At 49.8% G+C, this 22,342-nt stretch overlaps 1 protein-coding gene across 1 annotated transcript in view; it reads left to right on the forward strand.

The window, feature by feature from the left end:
- The window catches only part of upb1 (ureidopropionase, beta), a 157,754-nt gene that overhangs the window by 113,012 nt on the left and 22,400 nt on the right, over positions 1-22,342 (forward strand). Inside the window, exons 7-8 of the mRNA XM_070888307.1 lie at positions 4,939-5,108; positions 12,598-12,679. Coding sequence (XP_070744408.1) covers positions 4,939-5,108; positions 12,598-12,679 — 252 coding nt within the window. The remainder of the gene's footprint in view (positions 1-4,938; positions 5,109-12,597; positions 12,680-22,342) is intronic.

A 22,342-nucleotide genomic window follows, 5' to 3' on the forward strand; every position in this document is an offset into this window, starting at 1 on the left:
CCCCAATCCCGTGAACCTTTATCTTGTGCAGTAACCTTTTATATGGCACCTTGTCAAATGCCTTCTGGCAGTCCAAATACACCACATCCACTGGTTCCCCTTTATCCACCCTGTTCGTTACATCCTCAAAGAATTCCAGCAAATTTGTCAAACATGACTTCCCCATTATAAATCCATGCTGACTCTGCCTGACCGAATTTTGCTTTTCCAAATGTCCTGCTACTGCTTCTTTAATAATGGACTCCAACATTTTCCCAAGCAGTTGTTAGGCTAACTGCTCTATCTGGGCTCTGCGTCAGGGGGGCGCAGCGCTAACGGAGGCGTTGTACACACCTCGTGGCGCAAGGATGGGAAACTCCCGAGCTAAAGAGCCGGGCCGGGAGCGCTCTAAGAGACGCCTGGGGGAGGGGGGGGGCGGAGAGAAGAACCTAAACAAAAACATGGCCCATGCTACCACAACACAGACATTTAAAGAAAAACAATCACACTTACCTTAGGAGTCCATTACTCACCACTTCGCCGACGGGATGGTAGGAGTGCCCTGATTTTCCAGGCGGTCATTTCAGGACGCATTTCCGGGCAGACGGGTCAGGCAGGAGCTCAAACTCGCACCAGTGTTGCAACCAGGGGCATTGCACACCGGCGTAGTTCTTCCAGGTGGTGCTGCTCTGCGCCGCCACAAAACCGGACCCGAGGATCGCTGGAGACCTCACCGCCGTCACTCCGGGGAGAAAAACGGAGCACAGAAGACCGGAAAATCCAGCCTTTTGTGTCTCCTATTGTGAAGACAGATACAAAATATTAGTTTAACATCTCTGCCAGTTCCTTATTCCTCATTATAATTTCTCTTGTCTCTGCCTCTAATGGACCCATGTTTGCTTTTGCTACTCTCTTCCGTTTTCCATACTTCTAAAATCTCTTACAATCTGTTTTTATGGGCTCAATTTTCCCCAATTATCTGCGCCGTTTTTTTGGCATGCACCGTTTTTTTTGGAGTAAATAAAAATTTCCAAGTTTCCCCAAAGTTTCTGCGCCAGCGTAATTCACTTAGGTACGATTTTTTTTTAGGCTCCAATTTTTTTTGCGTCATAGGGGACGTAACCTGATGTCTGCACCAGTATTTGAGATTTAAGCAAGTTTGGCCAAGTTACAGAGCCTCATGTCATAATCATAGAATAATACAGCACAGAAGGAGACCATTCGGCCCATCGAGTAACCCAGTCAGTCCCACTCTCCCGCTCTTTTCCCATATCCCTCCATTTTTTTCTGCTTCAACTATTTATCCAATTCCCTTTTGAAAGCTACTATTGACTCTCTATTCACCACCCTATCAGGCAGTGCGTACCAAATCCTCACCGCTCCTTGCGGAAAAAGGGTTTCCTCATGTGGCCTCTGGTTCTTTTGCCAATTACCTTAACTCTGTGCCCTCTGGTTATCGACTGTCCATCCTTGAAAACAGTTGCTCTTTATTTACTTGATCTAAACCCTTCATGATTTTAAACGCCTCTATGTGGTTACATTTGAAATTAAGAACTTAATAGGAGCAGGAATAGGCCATTTGGCCCCTCGAGCCTGCTCCGCTATTCAATAAGATCATGGCTGATCTAATCATGGACTCAGCTCCACTTCCCTGCCTGCTATCCATAACCCTTTACTCCCTTATCACTCAAAAATTCAGTGACCCAGCCTCCACGGCTCTCTGGGGCAGAGAATTCCACAATCCTCTGAGAGAAGAAATTTCTCCTCATATCAGTTTTAAATGGGCGGCCCCTTATTCTAAGACTATGTCCCCTAGCTTTAGTTTCCCCTATGAGTGGAAATATCCTCTCTGCATCTACCTTGTCAACCCCCCTCATTATCTTATACGTTTCAATAAGATCACCTCTCATTCTTTTGAACTCCAATGGGTATAGGCCCAACATACTCAACCTATCTTCATAAGTCAACCCCCTCATCTCCGGAATCAACTTAGTGAACCTTCTCTGAACAGCCTCCAATGCAAGTATATCCTTCCTTGAATTCGGAGACCAAAACTGTATGCAGTGCTCCAGATGTGGCCTCACCAATACAGTTGTAGCAGGACTTCTCTGCTTTTATACTCTATCCCCATTGCAATAAAGACCAACATTCCATTTTCCTTCCTGATTACTTGCTGTACCTGCATACTGTTTTAGTTTCATGCACAAGGACTTCCAGGTCCTTCTGTACTGCAACACTTTGCATATTTTTTCTCCATTTAACTTATAATTTGCTTTTCTATTATTTCTGCCAAAGTGGATAATCTCACATTTTCCCACATTATACTCCATCTGCCAATTTTTTTCCCACTCACTTAGCCTGTCTATATCCCTTTGCAGATTTTTTGTTTTTTGTGTCATCTTCACAATTTGCTTTCCCATCCATCTTTGTATCATCAGCAAACTTGGTCCCTTCATCCAAGTCATTAATATAGATTGGCATGCAGGTGCAGCAGGCGGTTAAGAAAGCAAATGGCATGTTGGCCTTCATAGCAAGGGGATTTGAGTACAGGGGCAGGGAGGTGTTGCTACAGTTGTACAGGGAATTGGTGAGGCCACACCTGGAGTATTGTGTACAGTTTTGGTCTCCTAACCTGAGGAAGGACATTCTTGCTATTGAGGGAGTGCAGCGAAGGTTCACCAGATTGATTCCCGGGATGGCGGGACTGACCTATCAAGAAAGACTGGATCAACTGGGCTTGTATTCACTGGAGTTCAGAAGAATGAGAGGGGACCTCATAGAAACATATAAAATTCTGACGGGGTTAGACAGGTTAGATGCAGGAAGAATGTTCCCAATGTTGGGGAAGTCCAGAACCAGGGGTCACAGTCTAAGGATAAGGGGTAAGCCATTTAGGACCGAGATGCGGAGGAACTTCTTCACCCAGAGAGTGGTGAACCTGTGGAATTCTCTACCACAGAAAGTTGTTGAGGCCAATTCACTAAATATATTCAAAAAGGAGTTAGATGAGGTCCTTACTGCTAGGGGGATCAAGGGGTATGGCGAGAAAGCAGGAATGGGGTACTGAAGTTGAATGTTCAGCCATGAACTCATTGAATGGCGGTGCAGGCTAGAAGGGCCGAATGGCCTACTCCTGCACCTATTTTCTATGTTTCTAAATGGTTGAGGACCCAGCACTGATCCCTGCGGCACCCCACTAGATACTGTTTGCCAACCGGAAAATGACCCATTAATCCCGACTCTCGTTAACCAATCCTCTATCCATGCTAATATATTACCCCCAACCCCATGAGCTTTTATCTTGTGCAGTAACCTCTTATGTGGCATCTTATCGAATGCCTTCTGGAAATCCAAATACACCACATCCACTGGTTCCCCCTTATCCACCCTGCTCGTTACATCCTCAAAGAACTCCAGCAAATTTGTCAAACATGATTTCCCTTTCATAAAACCATGCTAACTCTGCTTGATTGAATCATGCTTTTCCAAATGTCCCACTACTGCTTCCTTAATAATGGACTCCAGCATTTTCCCAATGATAGATGTTAGGCTAACTGGTCTATAGTTTCCTGCTTTTTGTCTGCCTCCTTTTTAAATAGGGGCGTTACATTTGCGGTTTTCCAATCCGCTGGGATCTCCCCAGAATCCAGGGAATTTTGGTAGATTACAACCAATGCATCGACTATCTTTGCAACCACTTCTCTTAAGACCCAAGGATGTAAACCATCAGGTCCAGGGGACTTGTCTGCCTTTAGTCCCATTATTTTACCGAGTACTACTTCATTAGTGATAGTGATTGTATTAAGTTCCTCCCTACCCTTGATTATCCACTATTGGGATGTTCTAAAGTCTAAAATGTCTAAGTGGAAGGAATGATGAATGGCCATTTGGCCTACCTGCTTTCCTTTATTTGTCGTCTAGGTCCATCATATCGATCCTGTTTGGTCTACTTTCATTTCCCTCCTTTCTTGGTTGATATTCAGTTGCTTCTTTAATTGTTAGGAGGTGCAGCATTTATCATTGTTGGTCGAGCAGTAGTGTCAGTCTTCATATTGGGAGCAGCGTGGAGGCCCCGACCTGCGTGAGAACACCAGCGGCAGGTCGGGGCCATAAAAGGAATGGTGGGCGGCGGCAGCACGGCCCCCACATGTTAAAAAAATCCACGCACAGGCATCTTCCACCCTTTAGGATGCAGTTCAGGATCTGGAATTTTAGTTCCTTCATTGGAACACCTGTGAATTCATCCCTTTTTTGGCATGGAAGCAAGTTATCCGCGCTTCGAGGGACCACCTATGATGATGATGACTGTGGGTAAATGTCCCGTTATATTTCCAAACACAAATGGGGCACAGGTTAACAGAAGCTGAACCATGGGATTCTTGGACAGCATTAGGGCCGCCAGATCCAAGTAAACCAGTGTTGGGAAAGAGAAGAGTAGCAATGAGGCTGCTGGCTCGGAAAGCCCAGCACTACTTCTGTCTCCTGTCGGGAGTCTCACAGCTTTGTAAAATTAGAAGAGTGAAAAAGAGTTTTTTAAGGATTACAATGGACAAAAAAAGGAATGATTTTTCAGAAAAAAAAGGGAAAAAACTGGAACTCTGAAATGAAACCCAAAAATGCTGGAAATATGTAATGGGTCAGTCAGCATCTATAACGAGAAAAGACCATTTTTTTCCCTACTCATTCTTGTTTATCCAAACGGCCCAGCATTTGCTGGCCTTCTCTAGTTGCCCTGGAGAAGGCGGTGGTGAGTCATCTTCTTGAACTGCTGTGTGTGTTAGAAGGTACTCCCACAGTGCTGTTAAAAGGATTTGCAAGATTTAGACCCAGCAATGATGAAGGGACGGCGATATATTTCTACGTCAGGGTGGTGTGTGACTTGGGGGCATTTTGGGTATGTACCCTTCAGGAGAATTGATACTTGTGACTTTGGTTACAGATGTATTTATTTTTCCATAGTCTACATACTACATGGAGGGGAACATGGGACACAAGGTGTTTCAGACTCAGTTTGGACGGATTGCTGTTAATATCTGCTTTGGTCGGCACCACCCTTTGAACTGGTTAATGTACAGCGTTAATGGAGCTGAAATTATCTTCAACCCCTGTGCTACTGTGGGGGAGCTGAGGTAAGAGAACAGTGCAACTAAATGTATTGGTAATCTAAGGCCACATTTCACACTCATGCTGAGAGCCCTGAATTGTTTTAGCCAAATGGTTATTGATATAATAGAGGACATCGCTTCCACTCATTAGTTTCATAAGAACATAAGAAATAGGAGCAGGAGTAGGCCATTTGGCCCCTCGAGCCTGCTCTGCTATTCAATAAGATTATGGCTGATTTGATCTTGGCCTCAGCTCCACTTCCCTGCCAGCTCCCCATAACCCTTGACTCTCTTATCTCTCAAAAATCTGTCTATCTCCACCTTAAATATATTCAATGACCCAGCCTCCACTGCTCCCCGGGGCAGAGAATTCCATAGATTTACAACTCTCTGAAAAAAGAAATTCCTCCTCATTTCTGTTTTAAATGGGCAACTCCTTATTCTGAAACTATTCCCACTAGTTCTAGATTCCCCATGAGGGGAAACATCCTCTCTGCATCTACCTTATCAAGCCCCCTCAGAATCTTATACGTTTCAGTAAGATCACCTCTCCTTCTTCTAAACTCCAATGAGTATAGGCCCAATCTTCTCAACCTATCTTCAGAAGACATCCCCCTCATCTCAGGAATCAACCTTATGAATCTTCTCTGAACTGCCTCCAATGCAAGTATATCCCTCCTTAAATAAGGAGACGAAAACCGTATGCAGTACTCCAGGTGTGGTCTCACCAATACCCTGTACAGTTGTAGCAGGACTTCTCTGCTTTTATACTCTATCCCCCTTGCAATAAAGGCCAACATTCCATTTGCCTTCCTGATTACTTGCTGTACCTGCATACTAACCTTTTGTGTTTCATGTACAAGGACCCCCAGGTCCCGCTGTACTGTAGCACTTTGTAATCTCTCCCCATGTAAATAATAAATTTGCTTTTTTATTTTTCCTACCACATTTTCCCACATTATATTCCATCTGCCAAATGTTTGCCCAGTCACTTAGCATGTCTATATACCTTTGCAGATTCTTTGCGTCCTCCTCACAACTTACTATTCCACGTATCTTTATATCATCAGCAAATTTGGCTACATTACACTCAGTCCCTTCATCCAATTCATGAATAGAGATTGTAAATAGTTGAGGCTCCAGCACTGATCCCTGCGGCACCCCACTAACTGGTCTATAATTTCCTGCTTTTTATCCCCCTCCTTTCTTAAATAGGGGCGTTACATTTGCGGTTTTCCAATCCGCTGGGACCTCCCCAGAATCCAGGGAATTTTGGTAGATTATAACCAATGCATCCACTATCTCTGCAGCCACTTCTTAAGACCCTAGGATGCAAGCCATCAATCCAGGAGACTTGTTCACCTTTAGTCCCATTAGTTTGCATAGTAATTTTTCTCTAGTCATAGTGATTGTTTTAAGACCTAGCTTTCTCATCCTCAGACTGAATTTGAAATTCTACCATGCTATGATCACTCTTCCCAAGAGGATCCTTTACTATGAGATAATTAATTAGTCAAGTTTCATTATGCTAGCATTAGGCAAAACAGATGGGTATGACTCCCTCGCTGTAACTCTAGTTATTGAGAACTTTACACGAGAACTTACCTAAACATGAGTCATTTGATGGTGAAAGTTTGTTGTCTTTTCTAATTTCTCCGTCCCCAAATATTGGACATTTTTCAAATTGAATATCGGGGGTGGGTGGAGGAAGGCGATCTCTCCATATTTGTACTTAGCTTCAAATTACAAACCCATCGAGTCTGATTAGGCTGTAATGCAAACCCAATTAACCAAACGAGGATATTATCAGAAAGCTATGCAAGGAACAGATGGAAGTCCTCTGCACCAGATGGAATCTTTCTAATTCTATGTGAACATGTATTCACATTTAAATCCAGCACTCCAGATTATTGTAGCGCTCAGCTGTTGCAAAGTGCTATTGGCAGAGCAGCGACGTTTCATTGGTCAGTCCTCTGCACTGTCCTGTCCAGTATGATCCTGAGTGATAACGTGAGCTGTGTATTTTGACAAAGTGCTGTGCGTGAAATGAACTCCTAACTTTGGAATAAATGTGTGGAGCTGTACCCGGAGGGCAGTGGGAAGTTAGGTTGTTGAGAAAACACAGTGCACATTACTGGGACTTGGCCAGACTGAGTTTTGGGTCAAAATCCAGGAACGAAAAGCATACGATTCCCATTCCTGCAGAACTGAGGTGACAGACTGAGCTGGGGGGCTGGGATCAGAAAGGTGTATCTCGAGCCTCTCGCCTGACCCACAATATCGGGGCCATGTTGGGACGGGCAGTGGGCGGGTCCGGCCTCGTCCGGTTACCACTGCCACGCTGAGTCAGTGCTCACAGACATCTTGCTGGTTAGGGGTCAGGAATTACGGAGGCTTCTACGTGGAGCCAAGCCAGAAGTTGTATCTGAAGGGGGAGGGGGCATTCATGATTCTTCTGGCCCCACAAAGATCTTTAAAATAAACTTACCTGGGCTGTTTGGTGAGTAGCCTGTGATGGCCCCTGCGCTCAAGGCCTGGTGCCATGGACAGAGGATGGGTCGTGCCCATTGCTACCTTATATTTGAGTCGTGCTATGAGGTACGTTGTAGGACCCCGATTAGCAGATTACGTGGGCCCCTCCTGGACACCCATGTGAAGGCCTCAATACAGGTGGATGGATCGGGAGTGGGAACAGACACTTAAGTATTTTACCATAATCTTCAGGGTGCTCTCACCTTGTTCCCATTGGGTGCACGCTCTTAAAATCTGGCCAATTGCCTCTTGGGGCTCATTTGCTCTAACCGATCGGATTTTGTCAGTGACCTGGATAGTACTGCCCTCCACAGCATCATTCATTTTATTACATTTTAGCTCTGAACACGTTTTTCCAGTAAAAGGCCAACCAGCACAACAAAAGCCAGCAAATCTAAGCAAGTACACCATTTCCTTTAAACCTGGTGTTTTCTCTTTAGAAGCGTTGCATGATTTTGATAGAAGCTGCAGACGTTACTGCAGAGCGCTTGGCTTTTAATGTCACCGTGGGAATAAATTGTTCAAAGATAGCGAATTATTGACATTTCATGCTTAAAGTCAAGGTTACATTACAGAACCACAGTGGTTTGATAACTTCAACTTCTGAGTATTCTTTGATTAATAAAAATCTGATGTATTTTAAAGATACTGTTACTATCCCAAGCCCCCAGTTGTGGTAGTGAGGTATATGGACTGGGAAGGTCACAGGTTTGATCCCTGCCCTGCTCTGTGCTGTGTCTTTGGGCAAACAACTGAATTTCTCAACTACATCGGGGAAGACTTACTTTGGTCCCCGTGTAATGAAATCACAAATGCGTTCATTTTCAATACACCGGATTCCAAGTATTCCATAAGTCTACCTCAACTCCATGTGTCCGCCTTTGCTCAGTATCCCTTACCCAACAAAAACCTGTCACAGACTTGACCTTTTCAATTGACGTAGCGGCGAGAGTTCCAGTGTTCCACTACCCTTTGTGCTTCCTGATTTCACTACTGAGTGACCCAGCTCTAACTCGAACATTCAGCCATCTTGTTCTGGATTACTCCACAACAGGCAATAGTTTCTCTGTATCTACCCTTTATCATTTTAAATACCTCGATCACATCGTCCGTCAGCCTTCTAAGCTCAAGGGAAGTTTATGCGATCTGTTCCCATCATTTATCCCTTTAAACCCCACTATCATTCTGGTGACTATGAGCCTCCCCCCTCCGAAGCCACTTCCTGAGATACAGTGTGCAAAACTGAACACAGTGTTCCAGATGGGGTCTGACCAAGGCTCCATAGAACTGAAGCATAACTCCCACTCCTTTGTTTTCCAGCCCTCTTAAAATAAAGGCCAATATTCCATTCGCCTTGTTAATTGCTTTCTGTACCTGTGCACTAGCTATTAGTCATCTGAAGAGGTGAGGGCCCAGGGGCAGCACGGGCCAGCCCACACTACGATATGTGTGCGCACTGAGTCCGTGTAGCAGAGCAGATCTCCAGTCGTCCTGGTTAACCCTTGCCACTGGATAAAGGGCTAGCTCTGTCAAGCCCGTGTGGTGGCTGGTGTGCAACAGTTAAAAAATCCACGCACAGGCATCTTCCACCCCCTCAACTGGCGTTCAGAACTGGAACATTGTGTCCTTCATTGAAACATCTGTGAACTCTTGTGGAAGCAAGTCATCCTCGTTCGAGGGACCGCCTATGGACACCCAAATACCTTTGCTCCTCCACAGCTCCTCTTCAACAACAACAACAACTTGTATTTCTATAGTGCCTTTAACATAGTGAAATGTCCCAAGGCACTTCACAGGAGTATTATGAGACAAAAAATTTGACACTGAGCCACATAAGAAGAAATTACGACAGGTGACCAAAAGCTTGGTCAGAGAGGTAGATTTTAAGGAGCGTCTTGAAGGAGGAAAGAGAAGGAGTTCCAGAACCTAGACCCAGGCAACAGAAGGCACGGCCACCAATGGTTGAACGATTATAATCAGGGATGCTCAAGAGGGCAGAATTAGAGTAGCAGACACCTCCGGGGGGGGTTGTGGGGCTGAAGGAGTTTGCAGAGATAGGGAGGGGCGAGGCCATGGAGGGATTTGAAAACAAAGATGAGAATTTTGAAATTGAGGCGGTGCTTAACCGGGAGCCAGTGTAGGTCAGCGAGCACGGGGTAATGGGTGAGCGGGACTTGGTGCGAGTTAGGACATGGGTTGAGTTTTGGATCACCTCTAGTTTTCGTAGGGTAGAATAGTCAAGTCTAGAGGTAACAAAGTCACGGATGAGGGCTTCAGCAACGGATAAGCTGAGGCAAGGGCGGAGACAGGCGATGTCATGGAAATGGGAGGCGGTCTTAGTTATGCTGTGGATATGTGGTCGAAAGTTCATTTCAGGGTCAAAGATGACACCAAGGTTGCGAACAGTCTGGTTCAGCCTCAGAAAGAAGTTGGATAGAGGGATGGAGTTTGTGGTGGAGTCCGAAAACAATGGCTTTGGTCTTCCCAATATTCAATTGGAGAAAATTTCTGCTCATCTAGAACTAGATGTCGGACAATTTAGAGACCGTGGAGGGGGCGAGAGTAGTGGTGGTGAGGTAGAGCTGGGTGTCATCAGCATACATGTGGAAACTGACGCTGTGTTTTCGGATATGTCACCAAGGGGCAACATGTCGATGGGAAATAGGAGGGGGCCAAGGATAGATCCTTGGGGAACACCAGAGGTAACAATGCGGGGGCTGGAAGAGAAGCCATTGCAGGAGATTCTCTGGCTACGATTAGACAGATAAGAATGGAACCAGCCGAGTGCAGTCCCACCCAGCTGGACGACGGTGGAGAGGCATTGGAGGAGGATGGAGTAGTCAACCGTGTCAAAGGCTGCAGACAGGTCCAGAAGGATGAAGAGGGATAGTTTACCTTTGTCACAGTCACAAAGGATAAGAAAATATTTTGATTTGTCTTTCTCAGATGCAAAGTGGATGACCTCACACCTCCCCACATTGAATTGCAGTTGCCACAGTTTTGCCCACTCACGTCTGTCTACGTCCCATTGTAACTTCCCGCTCCCATCGACACAGCTTACTGCGCCTCCTAACTCAGTGTTAGAGATAGCGTTAAATCACTGCCTATGTTAGAATATTATATTCTGCCTTGGGAGTCTTACTTTAGGAAAGGTGTCAAGGTCATGCAGAAGAGATTTACTAAGATGCTGCAATGGATGAGAGGCTTTCGTTAAGAGGAGAGGCTAGAGAAATCGAGGTTCTGTTCAGTCGCGCAAAGGTGTTCAAAACTGCTGCATTTTGATAAGGTAAATAGCTTTCCCTGTTTCTTTTATCACAGTTGAGTGAGTCAGTAACTAAAGGGCTGCGTTATACTTCACTCTGTCCTGCAACCTTATGTAATATTGGCTTTTGTTCACTGATATTTGTTGCTTTTGTAGTTCTGTGCCTGTCTGATTACAGAAGGATTCTGTAAGCACTTGATTGTAGCCATGTATAAAGGTCAGGAAAAGCATAACTCATTAACAGAAGCAGATTATTTACTGCCCTGGTCTTCAGTAATGTTGTTAGATTGGGTTGTAGGCTGCTACCGGCAAACAGCCCATCCCCAGAGAAGGTTTTCACTGCATCATTGGTAACAATCTGGGGAATGTTTATTTCAGCGCAACTATGACATTGGCAGCTACCCAATAATGTGGGCGATTGTCCAGGTATATCCTGTCTACAAAAAACAGGATAACTCAAACCTGGTCAATTCCTGCCCATTATCAGTGAAGTGATGGAAGGAGCTGTGAACACTGCCCTCACGTGACACATACTCACCTGCTCACCGACACGCAGTGCCACTTCCGCTGCAACCACTTTGTTCCAAACCTTATCACAGCCCTGATCTCGACGTGGACTCAAGCTGACTGCCACAGGTGAGGTGAGAGTGACTGCCCTTGACATCATGGCAGAATTTGAGCAAGTGTTCTCCAAGGAGCCCGGGCAAAACTGAGATCATTGCGGTTCAAATGGAAAACCCTCCAATGGACATCACTGCAGGAGTGTTCTCAACCCAACCAACTTCAGCTGCTTCATTACTGACCTTCCCTCAGTTGCACGGCCAGTAGTGAGGCCTGTTCGCTGACAATTCCGCAATCGGCTCCATTCATACTCCCCCCCCCACACCAGCCTACAATAGAAACGACTAACTGCCCGAGTCCATGGCTTCCAGAGTATGCATCAATCTTCCTTATACATTTATTTTCAGACAGGTCGGCCAATCATTGCAACATTCCTGTGTGAGTGAAACTGCTTTGTAACTCCTTGGCCTGGATTTTACACGGGCTGTGACAGGGTACACACAGCCTATTTTACACGGCCTGTGACAGCGTACACACAGCCTATTTTACACGGGCTGTGACAGGGTACACACAGCCTATTTTACACGGGCTGTGACAGCGTACACACAGCCTATTTTACACGGGCTGTGACAGGGTACACACAGCCTATTTTACACGGGCTGTGACAGGGTACACACAGCCTATTTTACACGGGCTGTGACAGCGTACACACAGCCTATTTTACACGGGCTGTGACAGCGTACACACAGCCTATTTTACACAGGCTGTGACAATGTACACACGGCCAGGGTGATCTCCTGGACTAGTTTCAATCACCTGGATGTGTTGGAGAGGAATTTTCCCAGATTTTTTCTCCCTAACTTGGCCGGGGTTTTTATCTGGTTTTTGCCTCTCCCAGGAGATCACATGGCTCCGGTTGGGGTGGAGTGTAGAATGTTTCAGTATTAAGGGTGTCGCAGTTGTGTGTGGTGAACTGGTTGGGCTGGGTGCTCTTTGCCTTTCTGTCATTGTTCATGGGTTTATATGTAACCTTCAGGGCTGCTGACCGAGGGCCGTGCAACTCTTTGTCGGCCGGCGTGGACATGATGGGCCGGAATGGCCTCCTTCTGCGCTGTAAATTTCTATGTTTCTAACTGATTGTTGTTGTAAATGTTCCAGTGAACCCATGTGGCCCATTGAAGCCCGGAACGCAGCCATTGCCAACCACTGTTTCACCTGCGCCATCAACCGAGTGGGAATGGTGAGTAACAGCATCTAACCTCGCCCTGCACCCGGCGACAGGTCCTTGGGGCACATGCTGGAGCTTCCTTTCATTGAGTGTCAGCCGTGGCTCAGTGGGCAGCACACTCGCCTCTGAGTCATAAGGTTGTGGGTTCTAGTCCCACTCCAGGGACTTGAGCACAAAAATCTAGGCTGACATTCCAGTGCAGTACTGAGGGAGTGCCACACTGTCGGAGATGCCGTTTTTCCGATGAGATGTTAAACTGTGCCCTCTCAGATGGACATAAAAGATCCCATCTTTTTCGAAGAAGAGCAGGGGAGTTATCTCTGATGTCCTGGGACCAATATTTATCCCTCAGTCAACATAACAAAAACAGATTACCTGGTCATTATTGTTGTGTATCTGTAAAGCATGCACTCCCATGTTCCGCCACCTGAAGTCCCAAGGATCCCAGCATCCCTTGGGAGCACTGTATATAAGCCGGCCCCTAAGGCCTGTTCCTCACTCTGGAGTGTCTTATTAAAGACTGAGGTCACTGTTACTTTAACCTCCCTGTGTGCAGCCTCATCTGTGTTAGGAACACAATAATTATCACATTGCTATGTGTGGGAGCTTGCTGTGTGTAAGTTGGCTGCTGCGTGTCCCACATTACAACAGTGACTACACTCCAAAAGTACTTAATTGGCTGTAAAGCGCTTTGAGACGTCCGGTGGTCATGAAAGGCGCTATATAAATGCAAGTCTTTTTTTTTATTGAATGCTCCAAGTAATTAAATAAATCCCAGAGATATATTTCTTTATAATTTCACAAATCACTTAACAGACTGCTTAAATTGAGCAGCATGTGGACAACGGCTGTTGTACGTTTATATGGATCTTTATCAAATCATGACGAGATTTAACTCTTATTTGTGTTCACAATCTGCCTTTGGTTGCTAAACTACTAATCAAATGACTGTAATAAAGCATTCACTATTCTTTCTGAATCTCCATTTCAATGTAGTTCATTAAGGACCTGAAGATAAAAGATTTAGGGTATAACTGAACAACTTGTGTCCAAGACTGATGAGAAACAACACCTTGCATTTATGTAGCATCTTAAACATGGAAAAATGGCACTGGAGCATGTTCAGACAAAAATGGAAGCCAAGCCAAAGAAGAAAATATTAGGAGGGGTGAGCAATAGCTTGGTTAAAGACGTGGATTTTAAGGATGGTCTCAAAGAAGGTGAAGAGGCGTAGAGGTTTAGTGAGGGAATTACAGAGCTTTGGGGCCTAGATGGCTAAAGGCGAGGGCGAAGCGAGTTGGAGGTGCACAAGAGGCCAGAATCGGAGAAACACTGTGTTCTGGGGGCAGGGTATAGGGCTGGAGCAGATTAGAGAGTCAGGGAGGGGCAAGGCAGTGAATGGATTTAAACAGGAACAGCTAAAAATAGTTTAGAAACAGTTTTTTAAAAATCCATCGTACTGAAACATCCATCTTATTTATCAAATAGCTTGTACAAATGTAGAAATCTTCTCACAAGAGTCGTGAAAATACAACCTCTTCATGTTTAATGCACTTGCAGCATCATCATCATAGGCAGTCCCTCGGAATCGAGGAAGACTTGCTTCCACTCTTAAAATGAGTCCTTAGGTGGCTGAACAGTCCAATACGAGAACCACAGTCCCTGTCAGGGACAGGTAATCGTTGAGGGAAAGGGTGGGTGGGACTGGTTTGCCGCACGCTCTTTCCGCTGCCTGCGCTTGATTTCTGCACGCTCTTGGCAATGAGCCCTCCCGGATGCGCTTTCTCCACTTAAGGCGGTCTTTGGCCAGGGACTCCCAGGTGGGGATGTTGCACTTTATCAGGGAGGCTTTGAAGGTGACCTTGTAACGTTTCCTCTGCCCATCTTTGGCTCCTTTGCCGTGAAGGAGCTCCGAGTAGAGCACTTGCTTTGGGAGTCTCGTGTCTAGCATGCGAACGATGTGGCCTGCCCAGTGGAGCTGATCAAGTGTGGTCAGTGCTTCAATGCTGGGGATGTTGGCCTGGTCGAGGACGCTAATGTTGGTGCGTCTGTCCTCCCAAGGGATTTGTAGGATCTTGCGGAGACAAGCGACTTGAGGTATCTACTGTACATGGTCCATGTCTCTGGGCCATATAGGAGGACAGGTATTACTAAAGCCCTGTAGACCATGAGCTTGATGGCAGTTTTGAGGGCCTGGTCTTCAAACACTCTTTTCCTCAGGCGGCCGAAGACTGCACTGGCGCACTGCAGGCGGTGTTGGATCTCATCATCAATGTCTGCTCTTGATGATATGAGGCTCCTGAGGTATGGGAAATGGTCCACGTTGTCCAGGGCCGCGCCATGGATCTTGATGACTGGGGGGCAGTGCTGTGCGGTGAGGACAGGCTAGTGTGGACCTTTGTCTTACGGCCCATGCTTTCGTACGCCTCAGTAAATACGTCGACTATGTCCAGGAGTTCAGCCTCTGTATGTGTGCAGACGCAGGCATCGTCCGTGTACTGTAGCTTGACGACAGAGGTTGGGGTGGTCTTGGACCTGGCCTGGAGACGGCGTAGGTTGAACAGCTTCCCACTGGTTCTGTAGTTTAGTTCCACTCTAGTGGGGAGCTTGTTGACTGTGAGGTGGAGCATGGCAACGAGGAAGATTGAGAAGAGGGCTGGGGCGATGACGTAGCGCTGTTTGACCCCGGTCCGGACGTGGATTGGGTCTGTAATGGATCCGTTGGTAAGGATCACTGCCTGCATGTCGTTGTGGGGCATGCGAAGGATGATGATGAACTTTTGGGGGCATCCGAAACGGAGGAAGACATTCCATCGACCCTCGCGGTTGACAGTGTCAAAGGCCTTTGTAAAGTAAGGTCAAAGAAGGCTGGTGCTGCTCCCTGCATTTTTCCTGCAAAATGCAGGGACTTGCAGCAGTTAGTAGCTGGAAAGGCATAATTTGCAAACAAGCTTGTCGTATTCTGTTGTCTATTGTCAACTTTTATCTAAGCAAGATGGTCATTTCATACAATGATAAATCAGACATCAGTAGAAAGTGGGGAGTATTGAAGCAACTTTTGAGGAGGCAAGTTGCCAGGTCTTTCTTCAGGTAAAGATTTGGGAGCTCATTTTCCACCAAGGAGTTAATTACAATTACGTGGAGAGGCTGCGGTTGCTCACCTTGGAGCAGAGAACGTTAAGGGGAGATTTGATAGAGCTGTTTAAAATCATGAAGGGTTTAGGTAGAGTAAATAAAGGGAAACTGTTTCCAATGGCTGAAGGGTCGATAACCAGAGGGCACAGATTTAAGGTGATTGGCAAAAGAACCAGAGGCGAGACGAGGAAACACTTCTTTTCGCAACGAGTGGTTAGGATTTGGAAAGCACTGGCTGATGGGGTGCTGGATACAGTCAATAGTAGGCTTCAAAAGGGAATTGGATCAATATTTGAGGAGAAAAAATTGCCGGGATCTGGGGAAAGAGCGGGAGGAGTGGGACTGACTGGACTGCTCTTCGAGTGAGCCGGCGTAGACTCGATGGGCACAATGGCCTCCTGTGTTGTACCGTTGTATGATTCTATGAAAGGATCCATGGGGAGCAGGCAAAGAGGATTACATTCCCCTTAACCCCTAGCGATCTTCTGCCCATTAATATTTAAAAAATTTTCAAAAATCACTTCTATATAGTTTTATTCTGTGAATATTATTTGTCCAGAGTGGCACTGAACAAATATCTGCGAGATCGACAGAAGACAGCACGAGGCAGGTTATTTTATTCATTCACGGGATGTGAGTATCGCTGGCAAGGCCGACATTTATTGCCCATCCCTAATTGCCCTCGAGAAGGAACTCTCTCAGTGCTGCTAGGGAGGGAGTTCCAGGATTTTGACCCAGCGACAATGAAAGAACGGTGATATATTTCCAAGTCAGGATGGTGTGTGACTTGCTGCCATGGAGTATATAAAATAATGTTATTGTAAATATTCTATGATTACTCTATCAACTATTTATTTTCAAAATGTCCTGTTGGAGGCTGGTATAGCAGTGGTGGGTTAACCCCTTTTCCTCTCGGTTTGAATCCAGCCCTGACTGATGGGGTAATGGTCTCTGACTATAAAGGTTCCATAGGAATATGAAATGAGTTTGATCATGAGAGGGGCCTGACTGTGCCATAGAGGGTAACACATAAATTCTTTGCTAACCAAATCACTCCATTCCTATCAGTGTGAAAATATATATTGTGAAATTAATTTCCCTGTGTCCTGTGGGCGGACATTAATTCGCAGAGGTGCAGAAGAAATCGGAGTTATGTGCAGTGCTAAGCCCAGCTCCAATCAGAGGATCTAAGGGGGCGAGCAGTAAGGCCATGGGGGCTCAGACACCCAGGGCTGTTGGAACACTCTCCGGGCTGGAGACACTTGGATATTGTCTGTGGGTATCAGCCAAAAGGCCCCGTAGCTTCGGCCAAGGTCACCCCCTGATCCCAAGTGCAGAATCTGCAATGGGCAGGCCTACACAGGGTGATAATAACCGGAACCCAGCAACATAGGCAGGCTCAGGTCACACAGGCCACGTGTACAGCCTGCACTCCTGACTTGGGAAGCCTGGATATTAATACTTGGCTCCAGAAACTGCGTACAGTTTTGGTTTCCATATTTACGAAAGGATATACTTGCTTTGGAGGCAGTTCAGAGAAGGTTCACAAGGTTGATTCCGGGGATGAGGAGGTTGACTTATGAGGAAAGGTTGAGTAGGTTGGGCCTATACTTATTGGAATTCAGAAGAATGAGAGGTGATCTTATCGAAACGTATAAGATTATGAGGGGGCTTGACAAAGTGGATGCAGAGAGGATGTTTCCACTGATGAGGGAGACTAGAACTAGAGGGCATAATCTTAGAATAAGGGGCCGTCCATTTAAAACTGAGATGAGGAGAAATTTCTTCTCTCAAAGGGTTGTGAATCTGTAGAATTCGCTGCCTCAGAGAGCTGTTGAAGCTGGGTCATTGAATAAATTTACGACAGAGATCGACAATTTCTTAACTGATAAGGGAATAAGGGGTTATGGGGAGCGGGCAGGGAAGTGGAGCTGAGTCCATGATCGGATCAGCCATGATCATCATAAATGGCAGAACAGGCTCGAGGGGCTATATGGCCTACTCCTGCTCCTAATTTCTTATTCTTCCAAGGTAAGAACATAAGAACATGAGTCATCAGTTGAAGATCGCTCCATGAGAGACTTTGCAACTGTGTGTTTTGCCTGAAAATCTTATCCCTTGTTAGTGTGGCTTTGATCCCTCCTCCCCAGTGGAATACTGACCTAGATAGGACTGTCCCGGGCAGCTTTGACCTCTCAATGTCAATATATGGTCCATTACTAGAGCGGGAGCATTGGGCCACCTCTCAGAATGCCCTAGGCATCCAGAGAGCCAGCTGATGGACAATGGAGTGCCCTCTTCTTCCCTGAAGGTAAAGCTGAGGAATATGAGCGCGAGGACAAGGACCAAGACATAACGGGAACAGGAGTCGGCCATTCAGCCCCTCCAGCCTGTTCCGCCATCTGTACCTTTCCATTGACACACCTCTTCTGTATACCCCTTGATACCCGTACAAGCAATGAGTTTGCCTCTCGGGCCGCAGGGGATCCTGGCTAAGCTAGCTGGATGGAAGTCATTTTATTAGTTGTGCACCAGGATAACTTCTCAGCTACCTTTAGCCCTCTGCATAGTCCAGTAAGTACATGGATATTATAATGGACCCAGGAGAGGTGGCTGTTGAGTGCCTGTTTGTAGAGTTGATTTGTGCCGTGTAATTTGCAACAAAGATTGTGAGAATTTGGCCAGGGGACAGTGGTGGCAGTCAGGCCAGATAACCTGTGCCACGCAGCAAAGGTCAGATTCCACTGCTGACCTGCGCACAAGTATCTGAATGTGCCCCAAGATATTGGTTCCATTGTTCGATTTGGAATGTAGATTTACAAGAAAGGTTGCAGAAGATAATCTCCTGGGTTCCAGATCTTAGCGAGATCAGACTGAGGCAACTTAAGAGACAGAGCTTATGGCTCATTACAGGAATCAGCATCAGGTCAGGCACGCTGGGATTAGTAAGCAGTGTTCCCGTCTAATGGCACTAAATGGCTCAGCGGTATCATGAGCAGGGCTTCAGCAAGAGGACACCCCTTGTCCCCCATCGACACCCAGTAAATACCCGCTGTGGGGGACCTCGTCACCCAGACCCTGGATGGGGACGCCCCGGGTGATTACTTCAGCAATGGCCTCCAATTCCCTGAGTGTTTGGGGAGAAAAAGCTGCGAGTGGGTGCTACTCCTTACTTAGCGTGAGTTCTCAGTGGGTGTCATCGTGAGTTCTCAGTGGGTGTCAGCGTGGCTCAGTGGGCAGCCTGGGGCTCAGTGGGCAGCCTGGGGGTCAGTGGGCAGCCAGCCTGGGGCTCAGAGGGCAGCCTGGGGCTCAGAGGGCAGCCTGGGGCTCAGAGGGCAGCCTGGGGCTCAGAGGGCAGCCTGGGGCTCAGAGGGCAGCCTGGGGCTCAGAGGGCAGCCTGGGGCTCAGAGGGCAGCCTGGGGCTCAGAGGGCAGCCTGGGGCTCAGAGGGCAGCCTGGGGCTCAGAGGGCAGCCTGGGGCTCAGAGGGCAGCCTGGGGCTCAGAGGGCAGCCTGGGGCTCAGAGGGCAGCCTGGGGCTCAGAGGGCAGCCTGGGGCTCAGAGGGCAGCCTGGGGCTCAGAGGGCAGCCTGGGGCTCAGAGGGCAGCCTGGGGCTCAGAGGGCAGCCTGGGGCTCAGAGGGCAGCCTGGGGCTCAGAGGGCAGCCTGGGGCTCAGAGGGCAGCCTGGGGCTCAGAGGGCAGCCTGGGGCTCAGAGGGCAGCCTGGGGCTCAGAGGGCAGCCTGGGGCTCAGAGGGCAGCCTGGGGCTCAGAGGGCAGCCTGGGGCTCAGAGGGCAGCCTGGGGCTCAGAGGGCAGCCTGGGGCTCAGAGGGCAGCCTGGGGCTCAGAGGGCAGCCTGGGGCTCAGAGGGCAGCCTGGGGCTCAGTGGGCAGCCTGGGGCTCAGTGGGCAGCCTGGGGCTCAGTGGGCAGCCTGGGGCTCAGAGGGCAGCCTGGGGCTCAGAGGGCAGCCTGGGGCTCAGAGGGCAGGCTGGGGCTCAGAGGGCAGGCTGGGGCTCAGAGGGCAGGCTGGGGCTCAGAGGGCAGGCTGGGGCTCAGAGGGCAGGCTGGGGCTCAGAGGGCAGGCTGGGGCTCAGAGGGCAGGCTGGGGCTCAGAGGGCAGGCTGGGGCTCAGAGGGCAGGCTGGGGCTCAGAGGGCAGGCTGGGGCTCAGAGGGCAGGCTGGGGCTCAGAGGGCAGGCTGGGGCTCAGAGGGCAGGCTGGGGCTCAGAGGGCAGGCTGGGGCTCAGAGGGCAGGCTGGGGCTCAGAGGGCAGGCTGGGGCTCAGAGGGCAGCCTGGGGCTCAGAGGGCAGCCTGGGGCTCTAGAGGGCAGCCTGGGGCTCTAGAGGGCAGCCTGGGGCTCTAGAGGGCAGCCTGGGGCTCTAGAGGGCAGCCTGGGGCTCTAGAGGGCAGCCTGGGGCTCTAGAGGGCAGCCTGGGGCTCTAGAGGGCAGCCTGGGGCTCTAGAGGGCAGCCTGGGGCTCTAGAGGGCAGCCTGGGGCTCTAGAGGGCAGCCTGGGGCTCTAGAGGGCAGCCTGGGGCTCTAGAGGGCAGCCTGGGGCTCTAGAGGGCAGCCTGGGGTTCTAGAGGGCAGCCTGGGGCTCTAGAGGGCAGCCTGGGGCTCTAGAGGGCAGCCTGGGGCTCTAGAGGGCAGCCTGGGGCTCTAGAGGGCAGCCTGGGGCTCTAGAGGGCAGCCTGGGGCTCTAGAGGGCAGCCTGGGGCTCTAGAGGGCAGCCTGGGGCTCTAGAGGGCAGCCTGGGGCTCTAGAGGGCAGCCTGGGGCTCTAGAGGGCAGCCTGGGGCTCTAGAGGGCAGCCTGGGGCTCTAGAGGGCAGCCTGGGGCTCTAGAGGGCAGCCTGGGGCTCTAGAGGGCAGCCTGGGGCTCAGTGGGCAGCCTGGGGCTCAGTGGGCAGCCTGGGGCTCAGAGGGCAGCCTGGGGCTCAGAGGGCAGCCTGGGGCTCAGAGGGCAGGCTGGGGCTCAGAGGGCAGGCTGGGGCTCAGAGGGCAGGCTGGGGCTCAGAGGGCAGGCTGGGGCTCAGAGGGCAGGCTGGGGCTCAGAGGGCAGGCTGGGGCTCAGAGGGCAGGCTGGGGCTCAGAGGGCAGGCTGGGGCTCAGAGGGCAGGCTGGGGCTCAGAGGGCAGGCTGGGGCTCAGAGGGCAGGCTGGGGCTCAGAGGGCAGGCTGGGGCTCAGAGGGCAGGCTGGGGCTCAGAGGGCAGGCTGGGGCTCAGAGGGCAGGCTGGGGCTCAGAGGGCAGCCTGGGGCTCTAGAGGGCAGCCTGGGGCTCTAGAGGGCAGCCTGGGGCTCTAGAGGGCAGCCTGGGGCTCTAGAGGGCAGCCTGGGGCTCTAGAGGGCAGCCTGGGGCTCTAGAGGGCAGCCTGGGGCTCTAGAGGGCAGCCTGGGGCTCTAGAGGGCAGCCTGGGGCTCTAGAGGGCAGCCTGGGGCTCTAGAGGGCAGCCTGGGGCTCTAGAGGGCAGCCTGGGGCTCTAGAGGGCAGCCTGGGGCTCTAGAGGGCAGCCTGGGGCTCTAGAGGGCAGGCTGGGGCTCAGAGGGCAGGCTGGGGCTCTAGAGGGCAGCCTGGGGCTCTAGAGGGCAGCCTGGGGCTCTAGAGGGCAGCCTGGGGCTCTAGAGGGCAGCCTGGGGCTCTAGAGGGCAGCCTGGGGCTCTAGAGGGCAGCCTGGGGCTCTAGAGGGCAGCCTGGGGCTCTAGAGGGCAGCCTGGGGCTCTAGAGGGCAGCCTGGGGCTCTAGAGGGCAGCCTGGGGCTCTAGAGGGCAGCCTGGGGCTCTAGAGGGCAGCCTGGGGCTCTAGAGGGCAGCCTGGGGCTCTAGAGGGCAGCCTGGGGCTCTAGAGGGCAGCCTGGGGCTCTAGAGGGCAGCCTGGGGCTCTAGAGGGCAGCCTGGGGCTCTAGAGGGCAGCCTGGGGCTCTAGAGGGCAGCCTGGGGCTCTAGAGGGCAGCCTGGGGCTCTAGAGGGCAGCCTGGGGCTCTAGAGGGCAGCCTGGGGCTCTAGAGGGCAGCCTGGGGCTCTAGAGGGCAGCCTGGGGCTCTAGAGGGCAGCCTGGGGCTCTAGAGGGCAGCCTGGGGCTCTAGAGGGCAGCCTGGGGCTCTAGAGGGCAGCCTGGGGCTCTAGAGGGCAGCCTGGGGCTCTAGAGGGCAGCCTGGGGCTCTAGAGGGCAGCCTGGGGCTCTAGAGGGCAGCCTGGGGCTCTAGAGGGCAGCCTGGGGCTCTAGAGGGCAGCCTGGGGCTCTAGAGGGCAGCCTGGGGCTCAGTGGGCAGCCTGGGGCTCAGTGCAGTGCTGAGGGAGCCCTGCACTGTCAGAGATGCAATTTTTCAGATGAGACATTAAACCAAGGCCCTGTCTGCTCTCTCAGGTGGAAATAAAAGATCTCGTGGCACTATTCAAAGAAGCACAGGGGAGCTCTCCTCAGTGCCCTGGTCAATATTTATCCCTCAACTAGCATCACTAAAACTGATTATCTGGTCATTATCTCACTGCTGGGTGGGAGCTTGCTGTGCACAAGTTGGCTGCTGTGTTTCCTACATTACAGCA

Source organism: Pristiophorus japonicus, chromosome 8 (genome assembly GCF_044704955.1).
Source record: "Pristiophorus japonicus isolate sPriJap1 chromosome 8, sPriJap1.hap1, whole genome shotgun sequence".
Taxonomy (NCBI): Eukaryota; Metazoa; Chordata; class Chondrichthyes; family Pristiophoridae; genus Pristiophorus; species Pristiophorus japonicus.